Source organism: Lonchura striata, chromosome 26, assembly GCF_046129695.1.
Source record: "Lonchura striata isolate bLonStr1 chromosome 26, bLonStr1.mat, whole genome shotgun sequence".
In the NCBI taxonomy this organism is placed as follows: Eukaryota; Metazoa; Chordata; class Aves; order Passeriformes; family Estrildidae; genus Lonchura; species Lonchura striata.
This window is the reverse complement of record NC_134628.1, coordinates 5,426,175-5,447,541: the sequence shown is the minus strand read 5'-3', so window position 1 is coordinate 5,447,541 and position 21,367 is coordinate 5,426,175. Positions and strand designations below refer to the sequence as shown.

At 45.5% G+C, this 21,367-nt stretch overlaps 1 protein-coding gene across 2 annotated transcripts; it reads left to right on the top strand.

Moving 5' to 3' along the window:
* Positions 1-242: 242 nt before the first annotated feature.
* Positions 243-20,390, top strand: STX12 (syntaxin 12). 2 transcript variants are annotated; one of them, XM_021554776.3, is made up of 9 exons: positions 243-301; positions 10,758-10,827; positions 12,630-12,729; positions 14,494-14,631; positions 15,973-16,016; positions 17,842-17,947; positions 18,396-18,468; positions 18,637-18,719; positions 20,073-20,390. In XM_021554776.3, the coding sequence occupies exons 2-9, from the start codon at positions 10,778-10,780 to the stop codon at positions 20,160-20,162; spliced, it is 684 nt and encodes a 227-aa protein (XP_021410451.2). In that variant the 5' UTR covers positions 243-301; positions 10,758-10,777; the 3' UTR covers positions 20,163-20,390. The 2 variants fall into 2 exon arrangements, with proteins under 2 accessions (XP_021410451.2, XP_021410450.2); XM_021554775.2 differs by lacking the exon at positions 243-301 and adding an exon at positions 7,239-7,392.
* The last annotated feature ends 977 nt before the right edge of the window (positions 20,391-21,367 follow it).

Genomic DNA, 21,367 nt, shown 5'->3' with positions numbered 1-21,367 from the left:
GAATTTCTGGCAGGGTTCAAAAGAGGATCCCAGTGTTCCTGGAGGAAGAGGAACTCAGCGCTGCCCACAGAGCCACTGGCCTGCTGGGGCAAAATACAGGGAGGGAGGGAGAGTGTTGCCCAGCATCCCAACACAAACTGGCTAAATTCTAAAGAAAGGCATTTCATGAAGATGAGATTTGAAGGTGCCTATTTCTCTCCTTTCACAGGTGTTGGGAGGAATGGGTTAAAAGATGACTGGTGAGGAGGATTGTAAATGCTCAATTGACCTTGCAGCTGGGAATAACCCTTGATAAAGCAGTGTAAGTAGCAGACCTGTGTTCCTCCAGCATGGACCAAGTTTGTGTACCTCTGCCTGGGTGTTGCTTTGGGGATTCCTGGGATAGCTTGGTAATAGGAATAAATCTACTCTTTGTCCTTGAGCCACGGGTTTGTGGCTGTCCTGCCTGCCTGTGCTGATTCACACAACAAAGAAGCAAAGCTAGCCAAGGCTCCAGGGCTGTGCTTTAGACCTCTTGGAGCAGCCACATCCCAGCTCTGCTGTGCGTGGATGCAGTGAACAAAGACAGAGCTACAAGTGCTTCTGATTTCTGCCCTTGCACCACGAGGATCTGCCCCTTTGGACAAGCCCAGCTGCTTCACACATTAAAGGCACAACTGCCACAAATGGCCAATTTCTCCTGCAAAGCCTTTGTAAGAATTCAGGCCTGTGAACAGCACCAACTGCACAGCCAAGGGATTTAGGGCTGAATTAGGTACTCAATGGAGTTTGACATTTCCAAAGAGTTACTACAAGCTGTTGGTACTGGAGCATGCCTCCAGCAGATGGGCAGCAAGACCTGCTCTATTCACTCCTATCTGAAGGATCTCTGGGTGAGCTCAAGGCAGCAAAAGAAAAGCTGCAAGAGTCCCTGCCCCCCTGCAAGGGAAGGCTCTGCACCACAGGCTGTTTATAAATAGCCAGTTTCAGGAAAAGGCCCTTTCCGTTCTGGTGTCAGCATGCTGTAAAGAATAAACAGCTTTCAAAGCTGAAAAAAGCCCTCCTTATCTTCCCATGCAAAACCTGCCTCCATGGTCTCAGCAAGCTCCAGCATTTAGGGCACAGTTGGGGTCCCCTCAGCCATCGTGGAGGCAGGCAGGAGACCCTGAGTCCCATCCTCCACAGAAATGGAGTTTGGGGCAGTTTTGACCTGGCCACCAGGCAGAAGGCAGGCTTGTTAACACAGGATGTGCAATCAGGGCCCTCACTTCTGGACTGCTAGCCTGGGTTATGCTCAAGAGGGGTTGAGCATACTGGAATAGTGCCCAGGGTGTGAGGGCACAGCCTCTCATTAAAGATCATAACAACACTTCCACAGGACTACAGGTTAAATACATGGTATCCCAGAGGAAAAACAGGTGAATGCTCTGGCAACAGAGAGCTAGGAGCAATGGGAGGGAGCCTACAGCTTCTGCTCTGAGCACTGGGCAGCTCAGCCCAGCAGAGCCCCATGGGAGCTTCATTATGCACTCATCTAACTCAAAATAGTTCTCAGATCTCTCTAGTGAAGACACACTTTCTGGAATCTTGGCCCTTTCTGGACAGCACATCCTGACTTTTCTTTTCATCTTCTTCCCTGGGAACCCAGAACTACTCTGATGCCCAGTCCAAAATTGGAAGGGACAGAAGATTGCCTTTGGTAGGGGTGGAGGGGAAGAAAAGCCCTGTCTATAGCTGGGTCCATTGCCACCGCTGGATCTTGAAGTCAGCTCTTTGGAGTAGCCAGTGTAAAGCAGAAAAGAGTACAGATAAGAGTGCGATCAGCCTGTCCTCCCCATCCCAGCGTGGCTGTCCCCAAACGAGGAGGGACACTCAGGTGCTGCGGAGTGGTTGCTTGGGGGTCATCGCTGGTGACCTCGCCCTGGTACGGGCACCGCTAATCAGCCGTGGTGCTGATAGAGCCGGCGTGGGCAGGAAGGGTCCCCGGCACCCGGGGCCACCCACGGCCACCCGGGGCCACCCACGGCCACCCGGGGCCCCTCGGGGCCACCCGGGAACTCCCGCGGGGCGCTGCTGCCCTCTCGAGGCACTGAGCGAGAACCACAGCCCTGTCCGGCCCCGCGCTGCGGGAGAGGAGCGCGGGGAGCGGGGAGAGGAGAGCGGGGACAGGAGTGCGGGGAACGGGGAAAGGAGAGAGGAGAGCGGGGAGAGGAGTGAGGGGAACGGGGAGAGGAGGCAGAGGAAAGGAGTGCAGGAACGGGGAGAGGAGTGCGGGGAACGGGGAGAGGAGTGAGGAGAACGGAGAGAGGAGAGCGGGACAGGAGTGCGGGGAACGGGGAGAGGAGAGCGGGGACAGGAGTGCGGGGAACGGGGAGAGGAGAGAGGAGAGCGGGGAGAGGAGTGCGGGGAACGGGGAAAGGAGAGAGGAGAGCGGGGACAGGAGTGAGGGGAACGGGGAGAGGAGGGAGAGGAAAGGAGTGCGGGGAACGGGGAGAGTGCGGGGAACGGGGAAAGGAGTGCAGGGAGCGGGGAAAGGAGTGCGGGGAACAGGGAAAGGAGTGCGGGGAACAGGGAGAGAAGTGTGGGAAACGGAGAGAGGAGTGCGGGGAGCAGGGAGAGGAGAGCGGGGAACGGGGAGAGAAGTGCGGAGAACGGAGTGCGGGGAACTGGGAACGGAGTGCGGAGAACGGGGAAAGGAGTGCAGAGAAAGAGGAGAGCGAGGAGAGGAGAGCGGGGAACGAGGAGCAGAGTGCTGGGAGCGGGGAGAGGAGTATGGGGAACGGGGAATGGAGTGCGGGGAGAGGAGTGCAGAGTGCGGGAAGCGGAGGGAGGAGTGCAGGGAGAGGAGTGCAGAGAACGGAGTGTGGGGAACAGGGAGCAGAGTGTGGAGGAGCCGGGTGAGGGGTGCCAGGTTCTAGGTACTGAGCACTGGGTGTGTAGTGTTGAGTGCGGGGTGTCAAGTGTGGGATGTGGGTTGTGGGGTTTGGGGTTTGAGGTTTCCAGGTGCTGGGTACTGAGCGCTGGGTGTGGGGTGCTGAGTGCAGGGTGTCAAGTGCGAGATGTGGGTTGTGGGGTTTGAGGTTTCCAGGTGCTGGATGCTGGGTAGGGAGTTTGTGGGCAGAGCACCAAGACCTAGGTGATGAGTGCTGAGGGTCCTGTGGTTCACAACACCCGGTCCCTTCTGAGAAGCAGGTGCTGGCCCCATCCTTCCCACAGCCATGCTGTTTCCTCCAGAAATGCAGGAACGTGTGGGAAATGTGTAACAGTGGTGACATCGTCACACTGTGCACCCTCAGAACACAGAGCGAGAAGCCAGAGCCCTGGGAATCCTCCTTGCTGAAGCAGAACACACTGTAAGCACAGCAGCACCATGGGGATCCCCTCAAAGCTACTGCTGTCACTTTAAATCCTCCTGCAAAACTCCTTTCCTGCCCCATAAGCTCCCCTGTCCCATCATCCCACTTCCATTAATGTAGCAGGTTGGTATGAGTGTGACTCCCAGAGTGGCATCTGGGTGGGCAGATGGGAAAGTTTACTTTTCAGGGCCTCACCACCTTCACAGGGAAGAATTTCTTCCTAATATCCCATCTCCCCCTGCCCTCTGACAGTGGGAAGCCATTCCCCTTTGCCCTGTCCCTCCATCCCCTGTTCAAAATCTCTCTCCAACTTTACTGGAGCCCCTTCAGGCACTGGAAGGCCACAATAAGACCACCCTGGAGCCTTCTCTTACTCTATTACACAAGTTTCATCCACGGCCCTGCTCCCTATTTACCATCATTTTGACCTGATGTGGATGCTTCTGAAATTAGAATTTTTTTGTTGTAACAAGCATTTTTTAAAGAAATATTTACGCTCCTACTTTACGCACACATACACTAATTTCTTAAGAACATACAGGGCATGACCCCAGTTTTTTTATTCAAAGATTGGATGTACTTTCATTAAAATACTACAACTCCTGCAGCAGGGAGCAGAAAGGGATCTTCTCTTAAAATCCTTTACATTTGCATTATTGCTGGTGGGATTGCTCAGTACTGGAAGCATGGCTCTTCCTCACCCTAGGCCAGGCTGTCACAGCAGCCCTCACCCTGGCAGGGCTCCTTTTTCCTGGACCAAGAACCCAGCAGGGACAGGGAAGTGCCTCTGCTGGGCTGCCATGTCCTAAAAATCTGAATGGCACAGGATGTCTCCCAGACTAAACCTGCCACCATCTACAACTCGGGCTGTCCTGGTAGTGCCAAGCACCTCCTGCAAACTGACATCAGGAACCTGGGATGGTGAGTTTCGTTTCCCATGGAAAAAGGTCAGTGTTCGTGTCCAGGGGCTGTGCCCTGAGTGTGCTGCCACCTCCTAAAGTTCCAAACAGCACAGGATCTCTCCCAGAACAAAGCTGCCACCACCAATAACTCAGGCTGCCCTGGCACTGCTAAACGCCTCCTCTAAATGGACATCAACATACTGTGGGGTGAGTTTATTTTTACAGGGGAAGGAGCAGCATTTGTGTCCAGGGGCCCATGGCTCGGAGTGGGCTGCCACCCTCTAAAATTCTGAGCGGTGCAGGATTTCTCCTGAAATTCCAAACGGTGCAGGATTTGTTCCAGACCCAGCCTGCCACCTGTGGGAATCCAGAGCTTCCCTCTGGCTGCCCTGGCAGGTCTGGGACCCTGGCAGGGGTCAGGAACCCCCCTGGACAGAGCCCCCAGAGACACTGGCTGTGATCTCTGCCCATGGAAAAGAGTTTTCAATCTCACAGGATGAATTACCAGCTCTGAGTGTTTGATATAAGTCATAATTAAGTGTGGCACGGGTGCAAAAGTAAAATTTTAGGTTTCTAGGGGTCCAAAGGGGACAAGATGGAGGAAATTGGGTGTGCCTTGTCCTTTTTCTCCTTCTTCATGCCCTCCATGTCTCACTGTGGTGTTGGCATTTTTCTGTTGGTTCAGGCTGGGGACACACTGTCCAACGTAGGTGACAGATATTGGCACGTTATTGTAAATCCAGCCCAGGGAGTTTCTGGTATTTAATGTTTGTAACATCCCACTGAGGGCAGAGCCCCACACGCTGCCCTGCAGGACAGAGCTGGGCAGGGCAGCAGAACATGTTAGAGATAAACAGAATAAACAACCTTGAAACCAGCACAGACCAATTATGGCTTCAGCAGGGCTGAAAGACAGAGATTTTTACAATCTCGGAATCATCAATACCTCAGATTCCGACAGGCACTGCCTGCAGCTCTGGCTGTCCTGGCAGGGCCAGGCCAGGCGCCGGCACTCAGCCTTGGTGAGGCCACAGTGCAAGCGCTGCGTTCATGTCTGGGCCACTCACTCCAAAAGGGACATGCAGGTGCTGGAGAGTGTCCAGAGAAGGGCAACAAGGCTTGTGAAGTGTGAAAAATGCAAATTTTATGATTGTCTTTTCACAAATATTGAAATGAATATTATATGTGTAATGTTAGAAAGTTATGCTGTATTAATTCTCTTAAGTAGTGTGTTAAATGTAGTTTCAGGTTCCAACATAATGTTAAAATAGAGATTATGTATGTGGGGGAAGTTTTTTTTTAGGAATGAAATACTCACTTTGAGGAACACCTAAATCTTCCCAAGGAGAAGAATTTATGGCTTCTTATCAGAAGAAGCTAATTTGTTCAGGTCCTGCTCAGACTCAAAGACACCATGGGGATTAAAGGAACAGTTGACATACAACAGAGTTTCTTGTTTTAAATAGAATGTATGCATAACCATGAAGGATATATGAATATGCAACAAGTGTATTGTTTTAAGGGTGATTCCTTTGTTCACAAGTCATGCTTGTCGTGACTTAGTGTGAGAGCATCCAGATGTCCGTAATTCTTTGCTTTTTATTGTCTTGTAATTGTCCTAACTCTAAACTTTATTACTCTAATTGTATTATTATTTTATAACCATTTTATTATTATTAAACTTTTAAAATTTTAAAAACCAAGTGATTGGCGTTTTTCACATGAAGGTTCTAGAAAAATATGTCTTACGAAGAAGCGGGTTTGCTTAGTCTCGAGGAGACTCAGGGGGGATCACAAGGGGACTCTACAAGGGGACTCTACAAGTCCCCAAGAAGAGATTGTACTAGGTAGATACTGGTCTCTTTCTCTTCTCTCTTCTCTTTCTCTTCTCTTCTCTTCTCTTCTCTTTCTCTTCTCTCTTCTCTTCTCTTCTCTTCTCTTCTCTTCTCTTCTCTTCTCTTCTCTTCTCCTCTTCTCTTCTCTTCTCTTCTCTTCTCTTCTTTCTCTTCTCTTCTCTTCTCTTCTCTTCTCTTCTCTTCTCTTCTCTTCTCTTCTCTTCTCTTCTCTTCTCTTCTCTTCTCTTCTCTTCTCTTCTCTTCTCTTCTCTTCTCTTCTCTTCTCTTCTCTTCTCTTCTCTCTCATGCCTGTAGTGAGAGGACAGGAGGAAATGGCCTTGAGCAGAGACAGTGGAAATTCACATGAGATACCAGAAAAACCGTTCTTCCAACGAAGGGGCTGCCCATGGAGATGGTGGAGTCACCACTCCTGGAGGTTTTTATGAGGCAGCGGAATGTGGCGCTAGGTGATGTTTTAGTGTTTGAAGGTTACAATGGCAGTGATGGTCGGTGGGGCAGGGTGATCCCCGGGTGGGGCAGGGTGAGCTCCATATGGGGCAGGGTGAGCTCCAGGAGGGGCAGGATGAGCTCCCTGTGGGTCTGGGTGAGTTCCAGGAGGGACAGGGTGAGCTCCATGAGGAGCCGGGTGAGCTCCCTGTGGGTCTGGGTGAGCTCCATGAGGGGCCGGGTGAGCTCCATGTGGGGCAGGATGAGCTCCATGAGGGGCCGGGTGAGCTCCATGAGGGGCCGGGTGAGCTCCATGTGGGGCCGGGTGAGCTCCATGTGGGGCAGGATGAGCTCCCTGCGGGTCTGGGTGAGCTCCATGTGGGGCCGGGTGAGCCCCGGGTGGGGCAGGGTGAGCTCCCTGTGGGTCTGGGTGAGCTCCATGAGGGGCCGGGTGAGCTCCATGTGGGGCCGGGTGAGCTCCATGAGGGGCCGGGTGAGCTCCATGAGGGGCCGGGTGAGCTCCATGTGGGGCCGGGTGAGCTCCATGTGGGGCAGGATGAGCTCCCTGCGGGTCTGGGTGAGCTCCCTGCGGGTCTGGGTGAGCTCCCTGCGGGTCTGGGTGAGCTCCCGCCGCGCCCGCGCCCTCACGCCGCCGCTCTCCCCTCACAGCGGCCGCCCCCGGCGCGCAGGCGCGGCGGCCGCGCAGGCGCGGGCGGGCGGGCGCTGTCAGCGGGGCCGGTGCTCGCTCCGGCCCGGCCATGTCGTACGGGCCGCTGGACCTGCGCGGCCCCGGGGCGCCGCCGCCGCCGCCCCGCGACTTCGGCGGCATCATCCAGACATGCAGCGGCAACGTGCAGCGCATCGCGCAGTACAGTGAGTGCGCGGCCGGGGAGGGACGGGGCGGCCCGGCCCGGCAGCGTGAGGGTGCGGTGGGGGCCGGGATGGGCAGAGCCTCGCCGGAGCGGTGCCGGGCCGGGCACACGGCAGGCACCGGGTGTGGTGATGCCCAGCCCGGCTGCAGCCGCGGTGAACGCTCTCGGTGGGTGTCTGTGCCTGCCGCCGAGCCGCCCCTTCCCACCTCGGGCAGTCCGGCCGCTCGCTGGCATCGCGTGCCCGCAGTGAGGGCTCCGGGGCAGCGCCGGCTGTCACCGGGCTCGGGAGCAGCCGCGGTCCCAGGGATCTCCAATGGGCGTGGAACGGGCGGCTTTCCCCCTCGCTGTGCTGGCAGCGTCCTGCTCCCGGCAGGATGTCCCTAAGGACACAGGTGCACTTTTCCTGTCATTAGAGAAAGTTACCGGTGTTGTACGATAACTATAGAAATCTCAGTACTGGTCACTGAAGGCAGTAACATCCAGGAGAGTCTTTGATGTAATCCTTTCTGAAGATACAGGCTTTGCTAATTGTTCAATGCCCATGCTAGATCAGTTGAATATGTTGGTTCCTCAGAAAGCTTGTGACTTCTCTGATGATGCAAACACATTTATGTTACTGAAAATGTTTTGCTCAGTCATGTTCTTTTCTCCTTGGTGTAGACATTGCTGAATTGTTGGCCAAGTAGCATGGCTTGTTGAGGGTTTTTTTTCCCTTTTCCCCCCTTTTTATTTTTTCCCTTTACACTCCTTCCTTCTTCCTTCCACGGGATTTCTTTGAGCCTCCTGTTCTAAGCAGCTCAGCTTCTCTCTCTCATGGGACAGGCTTCTGCTGTCTCATGACCTGCAGCCATCCTATCTCTGTGCACTGTTATCTCAAGTTAAACAAATAGCCGTACAGTTTTATGGAGGTGGGTGGGAACACTCAGAACATCTGACTTAATGTTACAGTAGTTAACTTCATTACACACCGAATAAAAGCTTTCCATTCAAGCCAAGAGAAGATGCTGTATTGAAGCCTTAAGGCTGTCCTCATTTCTTCTTCCCCTGTAAGGGAAAGAGCAGGCAAACAGTGTGCACAGCTGAGTATTACTCACTTCTTTGGGGAGTCTCTGGAGTGAGCATTTCACACAACATGTACAGAAAACTGGTGGCAAAGCTGGCAAAACTGTTGTTTGCTCAGGTAATGTAGCAGACTTGCAGCTAGAGGAGAGATTGAAGTGTTTCAAGAAATTTTAGCTGTCACATAGTAAGTATGAGGAAGGCTCTACAGCCTGAAATTAAAAGGGCTTGGAGATGGAAAGCTGTTGACTGAGGGGCTCTGTGTGTTGGTGCATACCCACTGTCCAAAGAATAAAGAGCTCCAGCCTCTTTCTTCCATTTCCTAGACACTTTATTCATTTTATTCTTCCTTCCATTTTCTAGACACTTTTTTTTGCATAGACTGTACGTGTTGCTGTTGGCTGAGATAAACTAAGCAAAGCAAACTGCTGAACCTGGCTCAGGGCAGGACAGACTTTGCCTGGCTTGGAAATGGTGCTGTGCAAGAATCTCCCCATGCAGAGAGAAATAAGCCACAGAATGTCTGGACATTATGGCACAAATGCTGTTTGCCAAGTCCTCAGCATCCGCACACAGAGTGCAGTCCTTGTGCTGTTTGTCACCAGCTTGACTGAATTTTTCTGACCTTCCTGTGTCTGACAGAACTGTGAAATATGTGCAGACTTGCTTGCTGGAAGCCAAGCTCAGTATATGAGGAGTTGCCAACAAACTCCTCATTGTATAATCTAATAGAAATCTGAAGTCCTAGGTGAGAATACACTTGGAGAATGTAAAAGCTAATTACTGGCTAATTACTGATTAACTCGTATTGCAGTCTTAGCTGCCCTTGTAAGCCATTGAACATCCTTTTAAAAGAAGTGGTCATTGTAGGGATGTGATGCTTCTCCAGCAACACATTTAATCAACTGCAGAGACTCCAGGCTGAAAGCAGAAGTTAAACAGGAGGGTGTCTCTGAATTGGAAGAAACTTGTTAAACTCATGGGATAATTCAGTTCAATTCAGTTGCCTGTGGAACTGTATAAAGGTGATTCTTCTTGGTCTTGCTTCTCACTGCATGATGAGATAGCTTAGATTTCATGATTGATTTGGATCAATCTTTGTACTGCTGTTTTAAGTGCTGAGCCCAGCACTTCAGTAATGATAAAATCTGTGCTGCTGCAGAATATAGGGGATCAGCTTCTTGATCTGTCAGAAAATAATTCTAAGGTAGAGGGACTGGGGAGAGAAAATGTACTTGCTTTTCAGGTAACCTAATGGTTTGATGTGATTCATTGTGTGGTTTCATGATCATGAGTGCCTACACAAAGAAAATAGTGGGAAAATATCAGAGATAAGGGAGAAGGAGGTCAAAAATACCTTTCTGTGCTACAACAAGATTTCAAATTGACAAAGGCAAAATGTGAGGTGCACATTGCTATCTGTTCTCGAAAGATCATTTGTGCCAGTATTGTGAAATCTTTGGACTATCATGAGTAGAAAAATTCAGGTCTGGGGCAGGGGGTTTTGAAACTAAAAGCAACACTTGGCATTTTCTTTTTATTTTTTTTAAACAGAGCACTAATAATTGAAGTAACTTTAAAACAATGTAAAAGTGGCAACACAGCATAATGAAGTTTTTCTGCAGCAGTGATAGCTTAAGATACTGAAATAGCAAGGCTGGTAGAAACAGCTCTGTTAGTCTAAAAAGGATGAGGAAAAGGAGTGCACAAGCTCTCAGCACCACTGACTTCTCTTGAGGGTATCTATGCCTCACTGTCGCTTTCTTGTCTGAAAGTTAGTTTGTTAGGCTGGGTCATGTATAGGTGGGGATTTTGCATTTCACAGAACCCCAGAACTGTTGGGTTTGGAGCGGACCCCTGGAGATCACCTGGCCCAGCCCCTGCTAAAGCAGGTTCCCCTGAGCAGGTTGTGCAGGAGGGCATCCAGGCAGTGTTTGAATATCTCCAGTGAAGGAGAATCCACAGCTTCTGTTCCAGGGCTCTGTCACCCTCTCAGCAAATGAATTTTTTATCATATTTAGATGGAACTTCCCATGTTTCAGTTGTGGCTGTTGTCCTGTGTCCTGTCTCTGGGCACCAGTGAGAGGAGTCTGTCCCCATCCTCTTGGCATCCACCCATAACATACTTGTATATATTTAAAGAATATAAGCAAAGAATGTAAGTGTTGCCTTACTAGGTTAAGTCGGATATTGAGATAAAGTTAGCTTTTAGCTTTCTTTTGGGGAAAGCTAAAAGAATACATTAAAGAAGGAATAAAAAGTTTAAACTTGTCTTACTAACTCATCTTGTGATCTCTTTATCTTTAGCTGCTCAAATAAAGAATTTGATGAGCCAGCTGGGAACCAAGCAGGATTCCAGCAAGCTTCAGGAAAATTTGTGAGTATTAAATGAGCAAACATTGGTATAGATGTTCTTTCTGTCTGTGTTCTTAGGGATGTGGGTTACTTGCTCTGGGGAGATGCTTTATTAGATAAATTTAATACAGTCCTGCAAACTCAGAATTACTAGCTGCATTAAGTAGTTTACTGGACAAATTAGCGTGTTTGTGCAGGACTCTGGAGAAGCCATTCAAAACTGCTGGATAGGAACAGTTCTTCCTATATTGTTTTTCTATATAATTTTTTAATATTTTCTTTTAATAGTAATAGTACCTCAGCCATGCATTAGCATTTGCTGTCTTCTGAGGAGCACTCATACTAGCTTCACACATGGTTCAGAAGAAATGAATGCCATACCAGGTATTTGGTGCTCCCATGACACCAGTAAGGAAAACCAGTCAGGGAGCCCCATAACTGGAGCAAAAGTAGCTTGTAGTACAGATGGATTTAGTCAATAGAAGGATTAGCAATCGTATATGGCAGACAAAATGTCATATGGATGACATTTGTATACAGTATGTCAGATGTAATTTCAGAATAATAATGTGCCAGTGGGGGACAATGTAGAAGACATTTAAACAGCTGTAATTCAAAGTGACCCCTGGAGAGACTCTACAGGTGCTCTCTGTGTCTGTGCATCTTTTACAAACTCATAAAACATAAATAGCACATTATGGAAGGAATAATTTCTGAGGTCATCAAAGAAAACTTAAAAGTACATTCTTCCACTCTCTCTTCATGCAACAGTACCTTGAATCTCTGAATGCACAATTATCCTGGCTTTTATAATAGCAATTTTTGGATAAGTTCATGACTTGTGGTGGAAGATACACATAGCACATTTGATGAGATCAGAGTCCAATTGGGAGAGAAAGGGATTTGTTTCCTTGAGCTGCTCAGTTGCCTAAATCTCTATTTAATCAGTAGATTAAAGAATTAATCACTGATGACCAAACAAATGCCTTCCCATTTAACGTCACTGCATAATCTCTCCTCTTCGGGGTGAGAGTGGCTGCACCCCACAAATTCTCAGCTGCCATACCAACTTGCCAAAATGCATGGATGCTTTGTTTAGTTTGCATATACAGCTTATACAATAATGGAGCCTGAATGCCTCAACTGTGTGTCCATTGGCCATGTAAGTGACTTTCACTTAAGCATCCTGTACCTGTTGAATGCAAAAGAAAGTTCTTCTGGTTTTAGTATTTTTTCTTCCTAGTTTACAGTATAGGATTTATATAATAGTATTCGATTCTTCACAACAATAGCTTCATATTGCAATGTTGTTGGAAAACATAAAGGTTTAAAGGAAAGCCTTGCAATTCCTGAAGCTGGATTGTTCTTCCTTCTGATCACTGTTTTTCACAAAAATTAGGATTTTGATATTAGAGTCCCTGTACTTTTATTAAATGTACATTTAACCAATGGAGTTGGTGGTTATTCAAGTGTTAGATACTTATTGGTACCATAAGGAATTCACCCTAAAAGTGGGATTATGTTCACTCAATAAAGTTGTTTCTCTCTTATGCCATTGGAGACGAAGATATTTTTTAAGCACTGAATTATACTAGTTAGCAGGGAGCAAAGAAATTATTTTAATCTTTTTTAAAAAATGTAGTCCAGAGTCAAGTTGATTTTAAAAAATCAAAGTACATCTCTGGATCCTTTAGGTTGAAAAAAACCTATTGTGAAGCTGTGTGACCTCAGAACCTCTATTTAGTCATTATTCTGGGTGCTAAAATGATCAGTGGCTGCTTTTTAGGTAGATCTTGTGTAACTGCTCTTGAATTTCTGTTTCAGACAACAGCTGCAGCACTCTGCAAACCGCCTTGCCAAAGAGACCAATGAATATCTCAAGGAGTTGGGGTCTCTGCCACTTCCCCTGTCTGCTTCTGAGCAGGTAGGCAGGCAGAACTTTCTGGACATATTTCCAGATCACTCATTTCATGAAACTAGGGTAGACCACAATGTCACAAAGCCTGAACTGGCACAGCTGAAGAGATGCAATGAGGATGATGGTGAAGTTGAGAAACTCAGTAAGCTGGTGCATCCTGACTGCTTATATGACACTAGGGAAACCATGTTTCCCAGGAGCAAATAGGTATAAAACTTTCCCACATGAGAATAAGAGGCCCTAAATGTTTGGGGGGAATTCAGTATGCAATATTGGTTTTCTGAGTAAATTTCTGAAAAATAATCTTGTTTACAAAGTGTCTGGTGGTGCAAGGTAGTGTTTTAGGATAAGAATTTAGAGGAAACTGCCTATCAGTATGAAATGTGAGCATGCCAGAAAGCTTTCCCTTGCATGTGATTTATTATTGGTGGTGGTGGGGAAGCTGACTCACTTTGCTTATATTTGAGTAAAGCAAAATATGATGAGGCAAAGATGATGATTTTCTCTTACCAAATAGTAATTCATGCTCCCTGTGGGAAAGGGAGGGGACAGTCCTCTGCTGCTAGTGTCTATTCACCACTGCCTGCTTTTGGGGTGCTGTTGTAGGATGATCTGGGGATGTGGATCAGCAGATGTTGTCTTGGTCTTATTCTGTATTGAAGGTCTATATCCCAGTTGGAAGCATGGCCATGCTTTGCTGGCTTGTTCAGCAAATATTTTTCTGTTAATCTTCTGCGATGAACAAAATCCTGTCACGTGCATCTCACTGAATGCAGCCCAGGGAAAATTCAGTCAAAATCTGCAGAAGCTGGAATCAGCATGCTGAGGATCTGCTCTGGAAGAAGGGTTGTTGCTTCCAGAGGGTTCAGATGGAAGCTTCAGTGTATTATGAGGCTGCTGTATGGTTTGTTATAGAAAAAATATAATTGAAAATGTTTGTTTTTTTTTTTCCTTGAAGTGATTGTTGAATTGGTACAAGCTCATTGCAGCACTGCAGTCCTGGAAATCCCACAGTTTGAGCCATCTGTTGCAAATCTCTCAATCAGAAAACATAAAAACTGACCTAATGTTGTCCTTGGGACCAGCTTTTTCACAGTTTCTTATTTCCCATTGCAGGAACATCACAGCACTCCTCAGATGTCCTGTGGAGGCTAAATAAATTGACATTGTAAAATGAGGATGAAAAGGATTATTGGAACTAATGTATTTGAAGAAAAGATAAACTGAAATAGTTATCAGGACTAAGGATGTTATCTGATGTAAAAACAATAGGCTTATAGTGTGGCATGATTGGGAGAGACACCTTAGGAGATTAGGATAGTGGGTATTATCATTAGTTCTGGAAGTGTGGGGCTTCCTCTTTTTGTGATTAAAGTGTGAATTTTTGTGTATTTTGTTAAGTACTGTGAGGTTTGCTAAGTGAAGGAATGGAGGGAAAAGGTATTGTAGGTAACTGAAAGATATGTAGTTAAATGTGGTGAATTACTGGAATGTAATTAGAATAAAAGTAATGGTGTACCTCAGGCTTTAGAACTAGATTGAAATTGGAGGGCCTTGTTGGACAAAGCTGTTCTGCAGTTGGCAAGGCATGGAGCATTGGTGTAAGGAATTAAAACGTGGTGGTCTTTTTGTTCTGCCCAGCACCCCAGACACTGGCACCAAAGATCACAGAATGCCAGTTCATTGTTGTTGTAATGATGGTTTTTAAGAGTCTGACAGTCACTTTATAATGAATGGGAATGTCTGAACTCTTGTGTTTCAATTCCTCAGCGCCAACAGAGGCTTCAGAAAGAACGATTAATGAATGACTTCTCCACAGCCTTAAACAATTTCCAGGCAGTACAGAGGCGAGTGTCAGAGAAGGAAAAAGAGACTGTAGCAAGGGCAAGAGCTGGCTCCCGTATTTCTGTAAGTATTTATGGGAATTTTGGAGTGATACAGTGAACTGTGAGACTTCTGAGAGATCTTGTACTTGCCTTCCAACCCCATACCTGTTTACTGACACCTTACTGAGTGAAGCTGATGCCTTGCTGCAGTAGTTTTCTATTCCAGATGTTGGAAGTAATCTCTCATTTCAGTTTACTCCAGTGTAGAGGAGGGAAGGAATCCTGGTAGTTGCAAATGTTGCAGGTGAGATGGGGAGTCAAAGCATAGTGAATAGCAAATTATTGTAGGCTGCTCTTCCCTTCATATCAGCCTTATGCTATAAAATTTAAGACTTACCACACCTTTAAGCTTACCACACCTTAAATTACATCTCAAATCTCACACTGTGTTGCTTTATATTCTTATAATTTTGTCCTGCTAATATCTCCAATGTATGTTCACTGTTATGTTTTGACAAATCCCTGTAGCTACTAAGAATTCATAATAAAACGGCCAGTGAAAACATTTCTCTCCTCTTGCCTCAGGAGTGCCTTCTTGGCATACAGTCTTAATTTCTGCAAGGGAACACATTTATCCATTGAATTATGCTCTTAAATTTTTGCTTCATGTTGGGAAATGAGGTTACAAATATTGACAGCTGATCCAAAAACATGGACTGGCGGCTTTTGATCATTCAGTTGCCTCTGATTTGCAGAGATAATCTGAATCTAAAAATTAAATATAAAGATGAAGCTAAAACTAACCTGAGCTAAATCTGAGGGCTGCAGTTTTTAGCATTCAGGAACACACATAATCATAGATTATCATTATATGCAGGTGCTTTTATTGAGAGCTCTGGGAATTGAGGTACAGACCCAAATCTGACTCCGACACAGCTTTCGAGCTGAACATATTTTATATTCTATTATTATATAACTTACATATTAATTATTAAACTTATATTGTTCTATTGTATACATTGACTTTATTCAAGCACGAGTTTCTCGTGATCATTCTTAGGCCTCTGACCACAGTTTCTCATTATTATTCTTACGATTAAACAGTAATTATATTTAATTACTAAACAATCATCACATCTAGCAATTATATAATTTATCATGTACTACCTACACAGGTGCAGTTCTAGCAAGGTACAAGGCCTCCATGTACCTAGGGTATTTATTTTTTTTCAGGGCCTACTAAGCTTAATTTTCCTTTTAACCCTAAATCCCCATGATTTTAAAACCCTTTTACTATCCCAGTGACAGTGGCATCTCCAAGAAGTCTCTGGATAGTATATGCCTTGGTCTACAAGATACTGCTGGTGATTTTGTGCATGGTCCTGGCTGTCTGTGAGAGTAGTGACTCATTTATCTCTTCCAGGCTGATGAGCGGTTCAGAGAAGAACAGCTTGTTTCATTTGATAGGTAATGACTTCTTATACTCCTGAGGTTTTCACTACATAAAACTTAAGTTTTTATGGTGTGATACATTACTGTAACTTGGGCTCTGCTGGCTGAACACAAAGCAAAACGAGTTGAAAAGCAACTATTACAGCACGTTAATCTACTATGTAAAATCTGCATATGACAGTATTTTATCCTCCTTAAGTACAGATTGTGTGATTATTACTCTGAGGGGAATAGTAGTGCCCTTAGGATGTGGCAGCTGGAGCTCCTGGTGTTCTGGCTTGTAAACACAAGATTACCAGACAGGATTTCACTCACTGTGACTCTTTCCACAGAGAGCAGCATATTTATATCATGGGTTTGGATGTTCTCTAGCAGCCCAGTTGGAGTTACAGCAGAATTGCAGAGGAGGCTGCCTAAAATTCAGAAGTCCTGGACATTGTGCACTGGCAAACTAATCCTGGAATGTGCACAAGACAGCGTTAGTGTCACCTGTCAGACAGTTGTACTGCTTCTGCAGTAACAGTGTGCCTGTGTGCTAGATGGCTTTGTAAAATGTTACATCAACTCTGCAGTGTGGTAAAGAGAGCCTGAGCCCTCCAGAAGTATCTGTGATTAATGTGTCAGCTGGGCTGAAATCTGTTGGCCCTGTCTGTATCAATCCTTTCACTTTCTGAACCAAGGGATCTTCTTTCCTGTCTCATCCTCTCTCTGCAAGCTGCCCTTCATCTGCTCAGCTGCTTGGTAGTGTCCCTTCGTTAGCCCTGGGCTTTCACTCTGTGCCAGAGGTGAAGCCCCAGGTGTTCAGTTATGCAGGGGCTGGGATGGCTTTGAAGGCTTGCATACTAAAGCAGTGGGACCCAGAGATAAAAGATGATGGCACACAGCAGCTATTCCACAGTCAAAGCTGTTCTTGTGTGCCATGTGTCAGAAACTTCTACTTTTGAGATTTGCAAACCCTATGATCATCTCAGAGCTGAATTACTGGAATGGTTAGCTGAGTCTGACCTATTCATGTAGTTTATTTTCATTGCTTAAGGCACTTTTAAGACCTTAAAACTTACTACTTAGTGTTGTACCAAACACTGATAACAATGTTTTCTGGCACACTTCTCTATTGAAAAGATGGAGATGTTGCCCTTGAAGAACATTCTAAGCTGAACATAGAGGTGGCTTTGTATTATAGATGCTGGCTCTACTCTTAATTGATTTAACTTCTGCAGCAGTTGTGAAGAACCAGCTCATCAGGAGAGAGGTAGACTGGGATGAAGAGTTACTTGAGTTTTAATATCTCTTCTGGTGTGCAATTTAATTCAAAGTTCCTGCTAGACTAATGAATTAAAATACTAAAACACTTTAGTCTTATCTCCAAATGCCAGATAGGCAAGAGGCTTTGAGTCCAGATGCTTTTCAGGTGTTCTTCTGTTCTGTTAATATGCTTGCAGGCTGCTCTCTGTCAGAACTTTCACCCTGGTTTCTCCCTTTTGGAGAGATGGTAAGAAAGCAGGGATGGTACAAGTATTTTTTTTTTTTTTAAAGCAGAACTGAAATGGGCAGTTTCTTCTAAAATGGTGTAGATAACTGTTATGTTCTAGAACAGGTGTGCTATGCATGTAACTGCTTTCCAGTGTCTTCACATTGCCTGATCTGTCCTTTTTTTCAATTGTTTCAGTTTGTGATTCTTGTCACAAATTGGTCTTGTCCTTGTACACAGTGACAGGCCAACAACCTGTGGGTTGTTCTGTAGGGAAGTCTTCAACTTTAACTCATTTTGCCATAAAATGCAGCATGGAAGTACCTATGCTCAGAGAGATACAGATACTGACTTTCCTTCTCTTTCCAGTGGTGAAGATTGGAATCAGATGCAGTCTCAGGAAGAAGATGTGGCAATAACTGAACAGGACCTTGAGCTCATTAAAGAAAGAGAAACTGCAATCAGGCAATTAGAGGTGACCAGTCAATCCTGCACAGTTAACAGCACCGGGAGATAAATCAAAGGATGCAGTGTTAATTAATGGGATGGGCTGAGGAGAGCTGATGGTGGAGGAATAGAGTTCCTCTTAGAGAGGATTGATGCCAAGATGATCTCCCTGCTCCTGGTGAAGGAGGCATATTTTCCCTCAGTGTTGGCTGGTGATCCTTCAGATATGGCAGGAGCAACCCATGTTACAGTGTTCATACTGTGCTAATTGCTGGTGTGATGAAACAAATATTCAGTAGCTGGAGCATTGTAGGCTCCCATGCTAATCCCAAGTTGCACAGGTGGTAACAGCAAGTCACCTCAGTGAATGGTGGTGCCTATTCTGACCCTTTGAGTGATGGAAGAGGTACTAAGAGTGAGGATTAGAAAATATTGTACCCAGTGTTCATTGTAACTTCTTAAACTGTTGTCTTCAGGCAGACATTTTGGATGTCAATCAGATATTCAAGGATTTAGCCATGATGATTCATGACCAAGGAGATATGATTGGTAAGTGTATTTGGGTAATAAGTTTTTTCTTGGTAGAGTTACTTGTTTTGCAAGTCATGGATTAAAATTTTCAGTACTTTGCATTAAAAGTATTATATTTTTAGTTATAATTTTTAAACACTGAAGCTCTGAAATATTTTGCAATGAGTTCTCCTGTTCTTTCCATAGATAGCATAGAGGCAAATGTGGAAAGTGCAGAAGTCCATGTGGAAAGAGCCAGTGAGCAGTTACAGAGAGCTGCCTATTATCAGGTAAATTTTGTGTGCTTGCTTGATTGTCAGTGTATGGTTGAGCACTAATGAAACAGGCAGAGCAAGACACTGAGGACTGCAGCACACCAGACTGCTTATTAAAACCAGCTCATGCAAGTTGGCATTCATTCAAAATTGCCTGCAAGGAGTATATAAAGCACTTGAGTCAAAAACATGGTATTGAAATTCACCTTCTACTTTAGACTAAAAGAGTAGAAATAGGGTCTGGCCCTTCACACTCTGCAAGCCTAAGTGTTTACCTGTCTTTGTTGTTGTTAGGAGTTAGCAGAAGAAACAAGAACAAATTCTGATATCATATGCAACTTTTGAAGATATCAGCCAAGACACTGACATGCAAAAATCTGTGCCCAGACTCAGGTCTGGTCACTCTGGTGACCAGGATTTGCAGCACTCCTATCCAGCTGCTGAGCTTCTATCCCATAGTTTGTGCTCCATCAAATCTCTTGCAGTGGCTCTCACTGCTGTATGGGATCCAGTGTTTCCTGTAGGTTCCTGTCACCATCCTTGTCCCTCTAGCTCCAGCTTCTGTGAAGGGGTAAGGGTTCTGCTTTAGTCAGTCCATTACTGCTGGGACTTACACAAGAAAATACTGGACTCTTCCAAGCTGTTAAGTGGGAGGTACTGGAGGGCAATAAAACTCCAGTGCTGTTGAGTGCAAGGGTGGGAATGTTGCTTTTACCATCTGGCAGCATGTAGTAGCAGTCTCTCTCTCCATGGCTTCCTTGCCAAAGTTCTGAGGTATTTATAAATCTAAGTTTCAGAGCTGTTGGATATGTTTTGCATGGGGTTTTTTCCTGGATGGAGAAAGAAGTGGTTATATATCAAATCCTTAGATGCCAAGTTAAAAATATTTGGTGTATATGGAAGGCCTGTAGTTTCCTGTGATGAATAAAGTGAGCAAAGCTGTAAAATCCAAGTTCAGTAACTGTACATGAAATAATTTAAATTGTAGAAATGCAACACCAAGCCCAAGTGGCCAAGGGGAGATTGTATGTGAGAACTGCTTAGGAGTTTGATTAGGAAAAAATGTAAATAGCTAGAAAGGTTTGGCCTTCTCTGAGGCTTGTATTTTCATTAAGAGAAGCAAAACCTGTCAAATTTTGACTTAACTGCATCTCTTAGACCACTGCACTCCTAAAATTAAAAACATTCATCTGTAGAATCATGGAGTTTAAGGAACATGTAAAAATGTTCAGACTACACTGGTTACTTCTCTCTAACTGTGGGGGTACCAAGGGCTCTTGTTCACCCAAGTTAGTAACATGAATGGTAGCCTTGCTTTTTCCTCAAGTGTTCCTGGTGTCAGTGGCTTCTTTTTTCTTCTCTTATTAGAAGAAATCCCGTAAGAAGATCTGTATCCTGATTCTTGGCCTTGCTGTGGCCTGTATAATCATAGGACTCCTTATCTGGAAGTTGAACTGAAATCTTCCCATGGAAACCAGTCTCACAGCTGAGATTTTTTCTGTCAGAGCAAACAGGCTGACTGGTCTTGGAGCTGAATTGACCACCCTGAGAGAGCAAAAGTTGGAACTACTTCTAATAATAGATATTAGCAACTAACGTGCAGGTAACTAGTATTTGGAATTAGTAAACCATGGAGACAGTATTTATCAGTTTATATACAAATTATATTGTTTTATGTAACTAAAATCTTGTGGTTTTGCTTTCTGTAATGTGTTCTTCCCTGTCCCAGCTGTATGCTGAAATGTGATCAATAATTGGAGAGGTCTTGTTTTTGACAAGTCGCACAACTTCAACATTTTGTACACGTAGGTAACTTTGTTGGACTGGAATGCAAATGCCATTCAAAGACAGCCCACCACCAAGTCACATTATGTAAATCCAGCAGTTTCTAAAGTCTCCAGTATCTGCCCCATGGTTTTATTGTCTCCAAGTGGCTGTGGTTCTAGATTCTCTTGAAGAAAAGGATGTTGTCACAGATTTGAGAGGCAAGGAGGGTATGTGTGGATGATGATTTGAACATGCTGGTCAGTTTAGCCTTGAGACTCATAACTGTGTTTAATTTTTTGGGTGTGGTTGGGGTTGTTTTTTATTTCACAAAATGCACTTGAGGACAGAATGTTCTTTGACTTAGAATAACAGTGCAATCTCCTTAGACAAACTAGCTGGTTGCTTGCTAGTGGACAAATAAATCTCTTCCAATGCTGACTCAAGCACTAAATATAAAAAGTTTAGCTGCTCACTCCCAACTGTTTTTAGAAGCTTCCAGGGGAAAAAACACTTAAAAATGAGGAAGTGGGCACCTAAGTTTACAAGCTAGCAACATTAGTGAAGAGTGTTAGCAGAAATCTTGATTCTGAAGAAGTGCTCTTGAAGTTCACTTGTAGTGTCCTAGTAAATGTTATGTGTGGCTTGTGAACATTTGGTATTTTCAAATCTTTATGAAATAGAAAGTGCAGAAACTGGCTGAGTGAAGTGCTAGGTTTTCCAGACTGGGGAGGTGTGTGCAAATGAAAAGGGTTGCTGGTTCCAGCTCATAGGGTTGGGCAGAACCAGCAGCCACTCCCCACTTCAATGTAGCTCTGAACTGACATGCACTGGGAACAGTAATCTGTCCAAAACCCGGTGGGGGTGGTAAATGCAGTATACTGACCCATTTTGTATTT

Bases quoted from the DNA above. Each gene is read 5' to 3' on its own strand.
- STX12 (XM_021554775.2), top strand. From the start codon at position 7,278: ATGTCGTACGGGCCGCTGGACCTGCGCGGCCCCGGGGCGCCGCCGCCG. The intron at 10,828-12,629 runs GTGAGTATTAAA...TTTCTGTTTCAG, and splicing joins AGCAAGCTTCAGGAAAATTT to ACAACAGCTGCAGCACTCTG. The intron at 18,469-18,636 runs GTAAGTGTATTT...TTCTTTCCATAG, and splicing joins TGACCAAGGAGATATGATTG to ATAGCATAGAGGCAAATGTG.